Genomic DNA, 17,791 nt, shown 5'->3' with positions numbered 1-17,791 from the left:
AACTCACCACAGCTCAGAAAAGCTGCTGTAGCCAGACTGTCTCCCTAGATTCCTACTCTCTGGGCAGGGCATCTCTGAAAGAAGGGCAGCAGCACCAGCCAGGGCTTATAGATAAAATTCCCATTTCCCTGGGACAGAGCACCTGGGGGAAAGGGCAGCTGTGGGCACAGCTTCAGCAGACTTAAATGTTCCTGCCTGCTGGCTCTGAAGAGAGCAGAAGATCTCCTAGCATAGCACTTGAGCTCTGCTAAGGGACAGATTGCCTCCTCAAGTGGGTCCCTGACTCCCGTGCCTCCTGACTGGGAGACACTGCCCAGCAGGGGTCGACAGACACCTAATACAGGAGAGCTCCAGCTGGTATCTGGCCAGTACTCTTCTGGAATGAAGCTTCCAGATGAAGGAGCAGGGAGCAATCTTTGCTGTTCTGCAGCTTCCACTGCTGATACCCAGGAAAACAGGGTCTGGAGTGGACCTCCAGTAAAGTTCAGCAGACCTGCAATGGAGGGACCTGACTGTTAGAAGGAAAACTAACAAACAGAAATCAACAACATCAGCATCAACAAAAAGAATGGCCATGCAAAAACCCCATTCAAAGGTCACCAACATCAAAGATCAAAGGTAGATAAATCCACAAAGATGAAGAAAAACCAGCTCAAAAATGCTGAAAATTCCAAAAACCAGGGTGCCGCTCCTTCTGCAAGGAATCAGAACTTCTTGCCAGGAAGGGAACAAAACTGGATGGAGAATGAGTTTGATGAACTGACAGAAGTAGGCTTCAGAAAGTAGGTAATAACAAACTCCTCCAAGCTAAAGGAACATGTTCTAACCCAATGCAAAAAAGTTAAGAACCTTGATAAAAGGCTACAGAAACTGTTAACTAGAATAACCAATTTAGAGAAGAATATAAATGACCTGATGAAGCTGAAAAACACAGCATGAGAACTTTGTGAAGCATACACAAGTATCAATAGCTGAATCAATCAAGTGGGAAGAAAGGACATCAGAGATTGAAGACCAACTTAATAAAATGAAGTGTGAAGATAAGATTAGAGAAAAAAGAATGAAAATGAACAAACAAAGCCTCCAAAAAATATGAGACTATGTGAAAAGACTAAACCTACATTTGATTGGTGTACCCAAAAGTGACAAGGAGAATGGAACCAAGCTGGAAAACACACTTCAAGATATTATCCAGGAGAACTTCCCCAACCTAGCAAGATAGGCCAACAATCAACTTCAGGAAATACAGAAAACACCACAAAGATACTCCTTGAGAAGAGCAACTCCAAGACACACAATCATCAGACTTACCAAAGTTGAAATGAAGGAAAAAATGTTAAGGGCAGCCAGAGAGAAAGGTCAGGTTACTCACAAAGAGAAGCCCATCAAAATCACAGCAGATGTCTTTGCAGAAAACCTACAAGCCAGAAGAGAATGGGGGCCAACATTCAACATCCTTAAAGAAAAGAATTTTCAACCCAGAATTTCATATCCAGCTGAACTAAGCTTCATAAGCAAAGGAGAAATAAAATCCTTTACAGACAAGCAAATGCTGAAATATTTTGTCACCACCAGACCTGCCTCATAAGAACTCCTGAAGGAAGCGCTAAATACGGAAATGAAAAACAAGTACCAGCCACTGCAAAAACATACCAAAATGTAAAGACCATGGACATTATGAAGAAACTGCATCAACTAATGGGCAAAATAACCAGCTAACATCATAATGACAGGATCAAATTCATACATAACAACATTAACCTTAAATGTAAATGGGCTAAATGCACCAATTAAAAGATACAGAGGGGCAAACTGGTAAAGAGCCAAGACCCATCAGTGTGCTGTATTCAGGAGACCCATCTCTTGTGCAAAGATACACATAGACTCAAAATAAAGGGATGGAGGAATATTTACCAAACAAATGGAAAGCAAAAAAAAAAAAAAAAAAAAAAAAAAAAAAAAAAAAAAAATGCAGGGCTTGCAATCCTAGTCTCTAATAAAACAGACTTTAAACCAACAAAGATCAAAAAAGACAAAGAAGGGCAGTACATAATGGTAAAGGAATCAATGCAACAAGAAGAGCTATCCTAAATATATATGCACCCAATACAGGAGCACCCAGATTCATAAAGCAAGTTCTTAGAGACCTACAAAGAGACTTAGACTTCCACACAATAATAATGGGAAATGTTAACACCCCACCGTCAATATTAGATAGATCAGTGAGACAGAAAATTAAAAAGGATATTCAGAATTTGAACTCAGCTCTGGACCAAGTGGACCTAATAGACATCTACAGAACTCTCCACCCCAAATCAACAGAATATACATTCTTCTCAGAACCACATCACACTTATCCTAAAATTGACCACATAATTGGAAGTAAAACACTCCTCAGCAAATGCAAAAGAACAGAAATCATCACAAACAGTCTCTCAGACCACAGCACAATCAAATTAGAACTCAGGATTAAGAAACTCATTCAAAACTGCACAACAGCATGGAAACTGCACAACCTGCTCCTGAATAACTTCTGGGTAAATAACAAGATTAAGGCAACAATAAATAAGTTCCTTGAAACCAATGGGAACAAAGACACAACATAACAGAATCTCTGGGACACAGCTAAAGCAGTGTTTAGAGGGAAATTTATAGCACTAACTGCCCACAGGAGAAAGCTAGAAAGATCTAAAATCAACACCCTAATATCGCAATTAAAAGAAGTAGAGAAGCAAGAGCAAACAAATTCAAAAGCTAGCAGAAGACAAGAAATAAGTAAGAGCAGAGCAGAACTGAAGGAGATAGAGACACAAAAAACCCTTCAAAAAAATCAATGAACCCAGGAGCTGGTTTTTTGGAAAGATTAACAAAATAGATAAGCCATTAGCCAGATAATAAAGAAGAAAAGAGAGAAGAATCAAATAGACACACACACAAAAAAAGATAAAGGGGATATCACCTATGATCCCACAGAAATAAAAACTACCATCACAGAATTCTATAAGCACCTCTATACAAATGAACTAGAAAATGTAGAAGAAATAGATAAATTCCTGGACACATACACCCTCACAAGACTAAACCAGGAAGAATTTGAATCCTTGAATAGACAAACAACAAGTTCTGAAATTGAGGCAGTAACTAATAGCCTACCAACCAACAAAAGCCCAGGATCAGATGGATTCACAGCTGAATTCTACCAGAGGTACTAAGAGGAGCTGGTACCATTCCCTCTGAAACTATTCCAAACAATAGAAAAAGAGGGACTCCTCCCTGACTCATTTTATGAGGCCAGCATCATCTTGATACCAAAACCTGGCAGAGACACCACAGAAAAACAGAAAATTTCAGGCCAGTATCCCTGATGAACATCAATGCGATAATCCTCAATAACGTACTGGCAAACCAAATCCAGCAGCATATCAAAAAGCATATCCACCACGATCAATTTGGCTTCATCTCTGGTATGCAAGGTTAGTTCAATGCAAATCAATAAACGTAATCCACATGCAAATCAATAAATGTAATCCATCACATAAGCAGAACCAATGACACAAACCACATGATTATCTCAATAGATGCAGAAAAGGCCTTCAATAAAATTCAACACCCCTTAATGCTAAAAAACACCCAGTAAACTAGGTATTGATTGAACATATCTCAAAATAGTAAGAGCTATTTATGACAAACCCACAGCCAATATCATATTGAATGGGCAAAAGCTGAAAGCATTCCTTTTGAAAACCGGCACAAGACAAAGATGCCCTCTCTCACCACTCCTATTTACACAGTATTGGAAGTTCTGGCCAGGGCAATCAGGCAAGGGAAAGAAATAAAGGGTGTTCAAACAGGAAGAGAAAAAGTCAAATTGTATTGGTTTGCAGATGACATGATTGTATATTTAGAAAACCCCATTGTCTCAGCCCAAAAACTCCTTAAGTTGATAACCAATTTCAGCAAAGTCTCAGGATACAAAATCAATGTGCAAAAATCACAAGCATTCCTATACACCAATAATAGATAAACAGGAAGCCAAATCATGAGTGAACTCCCATTCACAATTGATACAAAGAGAATTATATAGCTAGGAATCCAACTTACAAGGGATGTGAAGGACCTCTTCAAGGAGAACTACAAACCACTGCTCAAAGAAATAAGAGAGGACACAAACAAATGGAAAAACATTCCATGCTAATGGATAGGAAGAATCAATATCGTGAAAATGGCCATACTGCCCAAAGTAATTTTTAGATTCAATGCTATTCTCATCAAGCTACCATCGAATTTCTTCACAGAATTAGAAACCAACTACTTTAAATTTCATATGGAACTAAAAAGATCCCATATAACCAAGACAATTCTAAGCAAAAAGAACAAAGCTGGAGGCATCACGCTACCTGACTTCAAACTACACTATCAGGCTACAGTAACCAAAACAGCATGGTACTGGTAACAAAACAGATATATAGACCAATGGAACAGAACAGAAGCCTCAGAAATAACACCACACATCTATAACTCACTGATCTTTGACAAACCTGACAAAAACAAGCAATGGGGAAAGGATTCCCTATTTAATAAAGGACGTTGGGAAAACAGGCTGACCATAAGGAGAAAACTGAAACTGGACCCCTTCCTTACACCTTATACAAAAATTAACTCAAGAAGGATTAAAGACTTAAAGGGCAACACCATTCAGGACACTGGCATGGGCAAAGACTTCATGATTAAAACACCAAAAGCAAAGGCAACAAAAGCCAAAATTGACAAATAAGATCTATAAACTAAAGAGCTTTTGCAGAGCAAAAGAAAGTACCATCATAGTGAACAAGCAACCTAGAGAATGGGAGAATGTTTTCGCAATCTACCCATCTGACAAACGGCTAATATCCAGAATGTACGAGAAACTTCAACAAATTTACAAGAAAAAAACAAACAACTCCATCAAAAAGTAGGTGAAGGATATGAACAGGCACTTCTCAAAAGAAGACATTTATGTGGCCAACAAACATATGAAAAAAAGCTCATCATCACTGCTCATCAGAGAAGTGCAAATCAAAACCACAATGAGATACCATCTCATGCCAGGTAGAATGGTGATCATTAAAAAGTCAGGAAACAACAGATGCTGGAGAGGATATGGAGAAATAGGAATGCTTTTACACTGTTGGTGGAAGTGTAAATTAGTTCAACCATTGTGGGAGACAGTGTGGTGATCCCTCAAGGATCTAGAACCAGAAATATCACTTGACCCAGAAATCCCATTACTGGGTATATACCCGAAGGATTATAAATCATACTACTCTAAGGACATGCACACGTATGTTTATTGCAGCACTACTCACAATAGCAAAGACTTGGAACCAACACAAATGCCCATCAATGTTAGACTGGATAAAGAAAATGTGGCACATATATACCACAGGATACTATGTAGCCATTATGTAGCCATTAAAAATGTGAGTTCATGACCTTTGCAGGAACCTGGATGAAGTTGGAAACCATCATTCTCAGCAAACTAACACAGGAACAGAAAACCAAACACCACATGTTCTCACTCATAAGTGGGAGTTGAACAATGACAACACATGGACACAGGGAGGTGAACGTCACACACTGGGGCCTGTCAGGGGGTGGGGGGTTAGGGGAGGGATAGCATTAGGAGAAATACCTAATGTAGATGACGGGTTGATGAGTGCAGCAAACGACCATGGCACATGTATACCTATGTAACAAACCTGCATGTTCCGCACATGTATCCCAGAACTTAAAGTATAACAATTAAAAAAAAAAAAAAAAGAGCTAGTGGAAAAAAATAAGTAAATAATTAAATGTACCTGGAGTAGAGGCGGTCTTTCTAAGCACTAAAGGCAGAAATAATGAAGAAAAAGATGGATTTTGTTGATTAAAAAAATATTCAGAAGGGCTTACTTTTTTTCCAAAGAAAAAAGCTTAAAAAAACAAAAAAGGAAGCTATAGTAATAAAACAATTTTTTTTTGCAATCAAACACAACTCACTAAGCATTGATAATCAGAACAGATAAAAAGTTCCAAATTAAAAGACCAATTTGGTGATTGAAAAAAATGGTCAGAATTAGAGGAAAAAGCAGTATTTTTAAAGGAGCTATAGAAGACTTATAAACTAGTGAAAAAATGTTCTAATTAAATAACCAAAACATGATGTCAAGTAGAAATTCTCATTCTCATGTGGTGGGTGCACGATTTCTGAAGGACAATTGCATAATTTGTATCAGACTTAAAAATGGATATATTCCTGTCCCTTGACCAAGAATTTTAGGGTTAAGAATTTATCCTCAGGAAATAATTATGAATGCATGCTATGGTTTAGTATATTCATCACAGCAGTATCTATAACAGAGAAAATGGTAATAATTTAAATGGACATAAATAGAGAAATGAGAGAATAAAAACATTAAGAATGAAATACTACACATATCTCTAATATGCTATACAAAAACAAGTATAGGTAAAGAAAAATGTTAAAGATGTAAGTTTTTAAAAGAAGGTCAATAAATGCTAGTTACAACAAAATTTATTTTTAAATACATGCTTTTGCATGTGCACATCGATATGTGCCCCAAAAAATGAAAAAAATAACAATATTGTTTAATTATAGGTGATTTTTGCTCCTTTTCTTTGCATTACACTAGGCAAATTTCATTCAAATAACTTCTATTACTTATGTTATTAATAAAAACGTAATGATTTTCAAAGTGTACTGCACGAGGAAGATAATATTTCCTTGAAAAACTTGAATTTAACAAAAATAAAGTTTGGTGTCTTTGTTTTGCATTCATACACAACACAACAATGACTTGCAATGTTCATTTCCATCATACATTCCTTTCTTCACTTCCGTCACACTCACACAGCTCATGGCATGATCACGCTGTTCATGAGCTTTTTTCTAAACTGAGAATAGTCTTTCCAGTGTCTACTATCTTAACTTTCTGCCAGCTGTCATCTCCATAGAGCATTCAAAGTAAGTAGGAGTTGTGTCATCCCACAGCCTCTCAGCGCGTTCTCCTCAAGGCCCACAGCAAACATGTGTAGAGCTGTAGAGGATGTGAAACTGATACTTGTGGTTTTATATCAACATCAGTATTAATTGATTATAAATGATCACAGTATTGATCTTTATAATCACCACTTCCCACTAGTATACTTGCTTCTTTCTCAGGAAAGAGTTAGGAAAACAGAATGGCTTGTTAAAAGAGCCACTCATGTTCCATTCAATTCTTTGTCTACTACAAATAATTTGCCTACTGCAGAAGCCAGAACCAGCAAATCAACTTTCTAATCTCTGTGATTTCAAAGTATACAGCTAAAGAAAACTCATGTATTGATTTTTTAAAATTCTATTCCTATGTTCTTTATATCTGTAAGTTTGCAATAGAAAGGTTAGTTATTGGTTTTGAAATGTTATTGAAGAAGAATTAAAGTCAGCACAATTCTTTGTAAATACTCTGTAAATATGTGTCATTGATTTTGAAGGTGGTGAATTAGGTTTTTAAGTACTACATTAACATAATACCTATAAAGGCCTCGATGATCCATGAATGTAATGCCTTTGGAATCAAGATAAAAATATCTTATTAAATGAGCTGTTTTACAAATAATCCCATTAAAAAATGGTCAAAGAAAATGAATAGACACTTCACTAAAGACATACTAGCAGCCCACAACACATGAAAAAAATGTGCAACATCACTAACATTAGAGAAATGCAAATTGAAACCATAATGAGATACCATCTCACACCATTCAGAATGGCTATTATTAAAAAGTCAAAAAATAACAGATGTTGGCAAGGTTGCAGAGAAAAAGGAACACTTTTATATGCTGGCGGGAATATATATTAGTTCAACCTCTGTGGAAAGCAGTTTAGAAATTTCTCCAAGAACTTCAAACAGAGTTCTGATTACTGACCCAGAAATCTGATTACTGGGTATATATGCAAAGGAGAATAAATTGTTCTACAAAAAAGATACATGCACTCATATGTTCATCAGCACTATTCACAACAGCAAAGACATGTCATCAAACTAGGTGCCCATCAGTGGTGGACTGAATAAAGAAAATGTGGTACATATACACCATGGAATACTACACAGCCATAAAAAAGAATGAAATTTCCTCTGCAGCAACATGGATGCAGCTGGAGGCCATTATCCTAAGTAAATTAATGCAGGAATGGAAAATCAAATGCCACATGTTCTCACTTACAAGTGGGAGCTAAACATTGGGTATGCATGGCCATAAAGATGGGAACGACAGACAATGGGGACCAGCAGAGGGGAGAGAAACAGAGGGAGGCATCAGCTGAAAAACTACCTAGTGGGTACTATGCTCACTACCTGGGTGATGGGATCATTCATACCCCAAACCTCAGCATCACACAATATATCCATGTAACAGACCTATCCAGGTACCCCTTAATCTAAAAGTAGAAATTATAAACAAAATAAAATATAATCATTGTTTTAAAAATATGTTTTCTTAGGACAGAGAAGTGGATAAACAATGCAAAAAAAGAAAATGCTAGACTTAATATGAAATGGAGGGTCATGGTATCCACCCAGATCGCCCAGAACAAATGTCACGTTACACCGGCATCATGCTGGTGTTTCACCTGAACTGCAACTTACTTTAGCCCAGGAAATTTCTGTATCCAAGTCACCAAGCAGACCTTCTGAAGTGGACTTCTGCACCAATTCAGCTTCAGTGGCAGAAAGCCACTCAGAGAGAGAAGCAGCCTCTTTCTTCATTTTCCGGGCCAACTGTGATGCTCTTTCCAGATCCTGTTTTCCTTCTGTCACCTGAGACGGAGAGAGAGACAGGGCGAGACTGAGCATGAGATGAGAATGAACATAAATGGGAATGAATCAGGATATTAACTAAAGATGCAAACTGATTCATATATAACTCCCAAGACATACATAACCTTTGTCTGTAGCACCTTAGAATCCTCTAAGCTTGCATTTCTGCAAGGAGGCAATATACTGTAGTAGTTAAGGGCCAGGCAATCCTGGGTTTTCATCTTAGCTCTATCATTAATTTCCTAAGTGACATTTGTAGAGATGTAGCCCTCAAAATATTGGTATGAGGATGGGCGCAGTGGCTCATGCTTATAATCCCAGCACTTCGGGAGGCCGAGGCAGGCAAATCTCTTGAGTCCAAGAGTTTGAGACCAGCCTGGAAAACATGACAAGACCTTGTCTCTACAAAACATACAAAAAATTATCTAGTGTGGTGGTGCATGTGCCTGTGGTTCCAGCTACTCAGGAGGCTGGGATGGGAGAATCGCTTGAGCCCTGGAGGCTGGGGCTGCAGTGAGGCATGATCCTGCCACTGCACTCCAGCCTGGGCAACAGAGCAAGACCCCATCTCAAAAAAAAAAAGAAAAGAAAAGAAAGACTGTTACGAGTATTAAGTGAGAAAAACACATATAAAAAGGGCTGAAACAAAGTTAAAAATCACTAAATAGTATCTATTATAATTTTGAACAGATGATATCTTAGAATCCTCTCCACAAAGAAGTTTGTTTAAAAAATACTGTATTACAGCAATCTGAGGGGAAAATGGCACCATTTTCACAATTATATGTTTTATAATTAACCAAATAAACTTAAAATACAGTACATTACTATGCATCCTAAACCTTATTAATATTTCGCTCTTACTGTTGTTGACAGAAAGCAAATGAACTTAACTAACATTTACCAAGCTCTTAATGCAGCTTCTGTGTTGTGCTAAGGAATCTTACACGTGTATGCAATAAAAATTCACAAAACCTCTTTCTACTTTATGGATAACGAAAACGAAACTTAACAAGGTTAAGACCGGCAAGGCGCAGTAGATCATGCCTGTAATTCCAGCACTTTGGAAGGCCAAGGCAAGCAGATCACAATGTCAGGAGTTCGAGACCAGCCTGACCAACATGGTGAACCCCTGTCTCTACTAAAAATACAAAAATTATCCCAATGTGGGGGCGCATGCCTATAATCGCAGGTACTCAGAAGGCTGAGGCAGTAGAACTGCTTGAACCAGGGAGTCAGAGGTTGCAGTGAGCCGAGATTGTGCCACTGCACTCCAGTCTGGCAACAGTCTGGCAACATCTTTGAGATGTTTTTTCCATCTCAAAAAAAACAAAAAAAAACAAAAAAACAAAAAAAAAAACAGGTTAAGGCCAAGGCCGGGGTGGTACAATCTTTGGATTGAGCCATGCCATTCTGGCTTCTACCTCCATCACTCCTCAGACATTGCCCTTGCTAAGTTCAATACTGACCCCAGTGGCAACTGATCCCCTGGCTTCCCAGACCTAGCACTCGCCTGTGTGCCTACCATGTCTTGCTGCTTATGTTAGTTTCTTTTGCAAGCTCATCTTCCTCAGATTTCTTACTAAGTGATACAATTCCTAAGACCTGGTCAAGGGCCCTCTTCTTTCACTATATCCTGTTCCTAGACAATCTATCATCCCTGATTACTTTAATTACCACTCTATGCAGATGACTCATAAAATCCACCTCTTCAGTCCAGATATATTCTCCAGACCTGAATAATCATGTGAGTACCCGACATTTCCAATTAACATTCTCAAAGGTACTTAAAATGTCAACATGTCCAGCCAGGTGCGGTGGCTCATGCCTATAATCCCAGCACTTTGGGAGGCTGGGCGGGCGGACTGCCTTAGCTAAGGAGTTCGCGACCAGCCTGGGCAACACGGTGAAACCCCATCCCTACTAAATACGAAATTTAGCCAGGCATGGGGGCATACACCTGTAGTCCCAGCTACTCCAGAGGCTGAGGCAGGAGAATTGCTTGAACCTGGGAGGTAGAGGTTGCAGTGAGCCGAGATTGCACCACTGCACTCCAGCCCGGGCAATAGAGCAAGACTACATACCAAAAGAAAAAAAAAAAAAAAAAAAAAGTCAACATGTCCAATACGTACCTGTGATTTCTGCATGCCTCCTTTTTTTTTTTTTTTTTTTTTTTTGTTTTTTTTTTGATGGAATTTTCACTCTTGTTGCCCAGGCTGGAGTGCAGTGGTGTGATCTCGACTCACTGCAACGTCTACCTCCTAGGTTCAAGCGATTCTTCCTCCTAGGTTCAAGCAATTCTTTTGCCTCAGCCTCCCGAGTATCTGGGATTACAGGCACACGCCACCACACCCAGTTATTTTTTTTAATTTAATTTTATTTATTTATTTATTTATTTATTTCTGTATTTTCAGTAGAGACAGGGTTCCACCATGCTGGCCAGGCTGGTCTCGAACTCCTGACCTCAGGTGATCTGCCCCCTCAGCCTCCCAAAGTGCTGGGATTACAGATGTGAGCCACTGTTCCTGGCCCTCTATCTTTTCTTACAGCACCCATCTCAATGACCACACTATCCACATCATCAAGCCAGAAACCAAGGAGTCATCCTTCTTCTCTTCTGCACCAAGTCCTGTTGATTTCACTTCCTACATATGTCTGAAATCAGTTCCCTCACTCCATCTCCACTGTCCATCCTGGTTGAAGGTACGACCATCTTTCACCAAGAGTACAACAATGATTTCCTAACTGGTCTCCTCACATCCACTCCAGCCTCTCCCCAATTCCTCTTCCAAACTGCAGTGAGTAATCCTTTAAAAGACATATCTGCGTATGTGATTTTCCTACTAAAAACTGTGCAATAACTGCTTAAGACACAGATTTAAATCTATAACACAAACTCTATGACATTGGCAAGAATTCGTCTCATCCCATCTCCCTAGCACCATGTTCCCCACACTGGCTCTCTCTGCTCTAGCCACATAAATGTGCCACACTGCTTCCTGCCTTAGAGCCTTTATATATACTGTTTTATCAGTCTTGAAATCTCCTCTAGTTTCACCCAGGTTACTCCTACCCAGACTTTGAATCTCAGCTTACGCATCACCTCCTCAGGAAAGCATTCCTAACCCAAGACTGGGTGAAATCCCTCTTTACCTATACTGTTAAAGAACCATGTACATTCTTCATAACTCTTCAGACTGATAATGTAACATCATTTCATGTAACTACTCAATATTTTCCTGTTTCACTAACCTAAGTTCCATTAGACAAAGAGATAATTTATCTTTTTCCTCACTGTCTCCTTTTTCCTCACTGTCTCTTTTTCCTCACACTCTCCGCACTGTATAATTCCCGACACAGAGTAAAGTCTCAATTGAGTGAAACTTTATTTGTTTTTTTGTTTTTTTGTTGTTTTTTTTTTTTTGAGACGGAGTCTTGCTCTGTCGCCCAGGCTGGAGTGCAGTGGCGTGATCTCGGCTCACTGCAAGCTCTGCCCTCCGGGTTCACGCCATTCTCCTGCCTCGGCCTCCCAAGTAGCTGGGACTACAGGCGCCCACCACCACGCCCGGCTAGTTTTTTTTTTTTGTATTTTTTTAGTAGAGACGGAGTTTCACGGTGTTAGCCAGGATGGTCTCGATCTCCTGACCTTGTGATCCGCCCGCCTCGGCCTCCCAAAGTGCTGGGATTACAGGCTTGAGCCACCGCGCCCGGCCGAGTGAAACTTTAAATGATTAAATCAATTAATACTAAAATTATAGTCACAATTGGAGAAATAGTGCAAAAACCAGCAATACTATTCTATTCATAAAATGTCCAGTGAATAAATATAATAATATTTAATGAATAACCAGCTGTATAATTCCAAAAAGAAGCTCTAAGGTATGCGTTTCAGACATGTAATGCATCAAAATGTACCACATCAACAATTTAAACTTGAGGAAGTAAGATCAAAATCACATAGAAAAAGCATAAACCGGTCATTCTGATTTCAACTGAAAACAAAATTTCAGCTGTTTTTCTCTGGGCTTATGTAGAAACTTCAATATTACCTCAACTGGAAGTAGTTAATATTTCCTAACTGAAGAAGGATCCAACAAACATGGTTTTCCAATATTACCTATTAAGGTTTCACACATCCACACATTCTTTACTCTCCTGGTTTCAGGACAAAGATTCAGTCACTCACAATAAATGCTCAACAACTCCTGCATGGATTTACTAAAATGCCCAAATTAGAGATATTTCTTGGCAGGATTTCAAATCCTCGTAGATTAATGTGAACTTCTTGCCACTGGTTATTTACTAGAGCCCTGATATTTTAACATTTCTCAGTAGACTATTTAGGAATCTAAGGACAATAACTTGCGTTTTTACAGGGACTATTATTTCCCATTTTTCCTACATGAAATGGGGAAACATTAGGACTAAAAACAGAATGTTTATCACAATTAAAATTACACTTAGAAAAACCTTACATGTTATGACTAGAAAAAAGCCAACACTGGCTACTGCTATCCATTGAAATTTGGAATTATTAACATTTATTGTTTCCCTTGTATTCTGTTGAAGTACTAAGTCTACCACAATGAACATATATTACTTGTAGTTTCCTTAGAATAACTTAATGGAATATCAGTAGCCATTGAAAGTATAACTATTAGCTTGAATTAAATATTAAAAATAAAATTTTTTGAAAGAGTGTCTCACTCTGCTGCCTAGGCTGGAGTGTAGTGGCGTGATCTCAGCTCACTGCAACCTCTGCCTGCCAGGTTCAAGCAACCATCCCACCTCAGCCTCCCAGGTAGCTAGGACTACAGGTATGCACCACCATGGCTCTTTTTTTTTTTTTTTTTTTTTGAAATTTGTTTTGTTTTTGGAGGTTTTCGTTTGTATTTTTTTGTAGAGACAAGGTTTCATCATGTTGCCCAGGCTAGTCTCAAACCCCTGGGCTCAAGCCATTACCCACCTTGGCCTCCCAAAGAGCTGGGATTACAGGCGTGAGCCACTGTGCCTAGCCAAAAATAAATTTCTGTGTAACTATGAATCACTGTAATATTAGCACGTACATTTAAAGAAATATAACAAAAATTATTACAATAAATTGAAAACACATATGAATCTCCTAATTTTCAAACAAGCATTTTCCAAAAAGTGAAATTTAAAAATACATGAGAGAGAAAGAGAGAGAGAGACAGTGAGTGAGAGAGAGAGAGAGAGAGAGGAATGAGCTGTGGGACTGCTCTCCTTACCTGTGCACCCAGGTCATTGTAAAGGACCTTCAGGGAAGTCAGCTGCTCATCCATCCCTTTTGGGTTGTCCGTTTGCTGTTTCTGGACAATATGTCTTCCTGTTTTAATTACAGTTTCCACTTCAAGTTTGACTTCACTCAAAGTTTTATACAGTTTCTTTAAAACAAACAAAGAAAAAGACAAATTACACACTGTGGTGACAACTTGCCAACTGGCATCATGTCAGAACACAGCTTACGCAGACTGACAGCCAAGACATAACTATGGCGATCAGAGGCCATCATCTTTCTCAGATTTGGTCTGAAGGTCGAGTCAAATGAAATCAAGCTTGTAATAACTTCTTCAAATCTGACAAGAAAATAAACTAATAGAGTTGATGCTCATTCTTTTAAAATCTCAGACAAATGTTTTAAATGTTTATGAAAGTACTTGATAATATAAATATTTTTGCTACATAAAATGGGAAAACATCAGGACTAAAAACAGAATGTTTATCACAATTAAAATTACGTTTAAAAAAATCTTGCATGTTATGACTAAAAAAAGCCAACACCGGCTACTGCTGTCTGTTGGATTTGGAATTGTTAACATTTATTCCTATTTCTCGGAAGTACTAAGTCTACCATAATGAGCATATATTATTTGTATAATAAAAAATACAAAACTCGATATATCAAGATGTATATAATTATAAGTAAACAGATTTCTGATTCAAATCAAAACCACAATAAGACACTGTCTCATACCAGTCAGAATGACTATCATTAAAGAGTCAAAAACAACAGATGCTGGCAAGGCAGGAGAGAAAAGGGAACACCATACACTGTTGGTAGGATTGTAAATCAGTTCAGCCCCTGGGGAAAGCAGTTTGGAAATATCTCAAAGAACTAAACATAGAATTATTATTCAACCCAGAAATGCTATTACTGGGTATATATGTAAAGGAGAATAATTGTTCTACCACAAAGACATATGCACTCCCATGTTTATCACACCACTACTTACAATAGCAAAGACATGTCATCAACCTAGGTGCCCATCAATGGGGGAATGGATAAAGAAAATGTGGTACAAATACACCACGGAATACTACACAGCCAGAAAAAATGAAATCACGTCCTTTGCAGCAGCATGGATGCAGCTCAAGGCCATTATCCTAAGTAAATTAACGCAGGAACAGAAAACCAAATACTACATGTCCTCACTTATAAGTGGGAGTTAAATGATGGGTACACATGCACATAAAGATGAAAAGCAAAGACACTGGGAGTCCAAAAGATGGGAAGGAGGAAAGGGGCAAGAGCTGAAAAACTACCCATTGGGTACTACATTTATTATTTGGGTGATGGGTTCAGTCGAAGCCCAAACCTCAGCATCATACAATATATCCATGTATCAAATGTGCACATGTACTTCCTGAACCTAAAGTCTTCAAAAATTAAAAACTAAAATAAATTTAAATATAAAAAAAGAAATCGGAGCTCTGTAGGTCAAATTCAGAGCTGTCGTCATCCTAGTTACCTGAAACCAAAAAGCTTTATTCTAAACAGCTTCTCTTGACATCATACATCATCATCTCAACATCTCATAGGATGCTGTCATGTAACAGACCCCTGAACTATGTTCCATGAAGTCAAGGACAGCACTTTCTCCGATTACCATTATGTCACAATAATCAAATAAATACTTATATACATGCACATATATATTAAAAGGTATCCTTTGTTTTGAAAAGCACAAAGAACTGACCCTATATCTCTCCTATCCTAAAGAGTCTCATCTTAAGTTTTGTGATTCTCAAGCAGAACACTAATTCTAAGATTGTGTCCCCTTAGCTACTTTATTTTTAAATTTCTATTCAATTGAATTATAAAGTTCAAGACTAAAAAAGTAATAAGGCCTTATATATCATTTCTTCTTTCCTATCTTAAGATTTAAATTTCTATTTGAACTTCTATTTCCCTAGAAAATGGAATTTTTATGATATCCATTGTAAGTATGGTTCTTCTAGCTAACTCAAATTTATCCTTGAAAACTTTGCTTATTAGTCACATTCTGCTGAAGCCTTCCTAACTTCATATGATGATTAAGACATGTTTCTTTTGCTTTGGTTTTTGTTTGTCATCATGTTATATACATATCTATTGTAGTTTCCTCCTCTATCTCTCTTACCTCTTCTAATGTCTTTGGAGGGAAAGACCACACTTCTTATTTTTTAACATGTTTTCCATCATCAGTCCTTATGTTTAGCACACTCTAGACTAGTGATCATTGGACACACTAAGCATGTACTTGCTAGACCACCAAGCCATAACAGCTGCTGAAAAAGCCACTGCATGTGCCAATCACCCAACAACCTCACCATACACTTGTCCAGGTGGGTCTGTATGACATCAGGGTCTACGTCCTTCACATCCAGAACATGAAGTTCTGCTTTCACACCATCCAGCACACGCTTGCAGTCCAGCATGCGCTGTTCGAAGTTAGCAGGCTTCTGGAAAAGCTGGAACTTTGTGGACACCTCTCGGAGTTTCCTCTGTTTGCAGAAATGAAAATATGCAATTCCCATCAGGATGATTATCTCTCTCATCATGAGCATAATACATACTACTAAAAATTTGTACCATAAAGTACCAAAAAAAAAAAATTCAGTAATATGACCAAAAAAAAAAAATCCTAATGAAACTTGGTGAGGATACCCTATTGCCTAAGTGAACTGCACAGCCCAGTGTCAAAAATTACAACATTCAGTGTCTCAATCTCAGAAGTAATGGATTTGGATAAGAAATTTAGATAAAGCTGGCCTCACTGGAATTAAAACTTCATGTTCAAAAAGACTGTTCAGGAATCTAGAACTCAAAATGCCCTTCATCAAAAATTCAGAGTGAAGTCAGTGTCATATCGACCATGAAAGAACTAAATGATGCACCCAATTCATGCTCGGCCTGCCCACAGTATCAGTCACACAATACTGACAGAGGCTCTGCATTAAAGAAAAAGTCTATATAAAGCTAACTTCTTAATCTGGCTCACTCTCCCGTTTCTCAACTCAATTATCAAAATCGTATTTAATATTTTTCCATCCATGCAACAATTTGTTTCTGCTGTCCTGGGATGCAACCTTCAATACATCACTCCCATCCCACGGTTTACATCATAAAGAATATCAACGGTGCCCAAGTAATCAATTCTTTCTCTTTAAAAAAAAAAAAATTCCCAACATGTTGAAAAGTAAAAGGAAGCTCCTGGCCCTCTTTACCTGTAGCACATCCATCTGACTTCCTCCTCTGGCAGTCCTACTCTCTGGGGAGGTCAGGGGCTGAGAACGCATATTTCTTCTCAACTCCTCTAGGGTTAGCTCATGGGCTGAGATCTCTGCTTGGATTTTCTACAAAGAGATTGGAAAGGGGAGAGGATGTCCTTTGGTTTTCTTAAGTATAAAAAGAGACAATACAAAAGTTCTATATCGTTGTGTTATACATGATATTGTATTTTACATAATGTTGACCTCCACAGAAGCTTTAATAAGTTTTTGTAGTCCGGGAGCGGTGGCTCACGCCTGTAATCCCAGCACTTTGGGAGGCCAAGGTGGGTGGATCACGAGGTCAGGAGTTCAAGATCAGCCTGGCCAAGATGGTGAAACCCCATCTCTACTAAAAATACAAAAATTAGCCAAGTGCAGTGGCAGGCGCCTGTAATCCC

At 38.4% G+C, this 17,791-nt stretch overlaps 1 protein-coding gene across 10 annotated transcripts in view; it reads right to left on the bottom strand.

Annotated features, from left to right (window-relative positions):
- The window catches only part of UTRN (utrophin), a 594,041-nt gene that overhangs the window by 368,970 nt on the left and 207,280 nt on the right, over nucleotides 1-17,791 (bottom strand). For all 10 annotated transcript variants that reach the window (XM_073022551.1, XM_073022550.1, XM_073022552.1 and 7 more), the window contains 4 exons: nucleotides 17,349-17,477; nucleotides 16,452-16,625; nucleotides 14,090-14,245; nucleotides 8,670-8,840 (listed from right to left, as the gene is read on the bottom strand). In XM_073022551.1, coding sequence (XP_072878652.1) covers nucleotides 8,670-8,840; nucleotides 14,090-14,245; nucleotides 16,452-16,625; nucleotides 17,349-17,477 — 630 coding nt within the window. The remainder of the gene's footprint in view (nucleotides 1-8,669; nucleotides 8,841-14,089; nucleotides 14,246-16,451; nucleotides 16,626-17,348; nucleotides 17,478-17,791) is intronic.

Source organism: Chlorocebus sabaeus, chromosome 13 (genome assembly GCF_047675955.1).
Source record: "Chlorocebus sabaeus isolate Y175 chromosome 13, mChlSab1.0.hap1, whole genome shotgun sequence".
Taxonomy (NCBI): Eukaryota; Metazoa; Chordata; class Mammalia; order Primates; family Cercopithecidae; genus Chlorocebus; species Chlorocebus sabaeus.
This window is presented reverse-complemented; position numbering and strand designations above follow the sequence as displayed.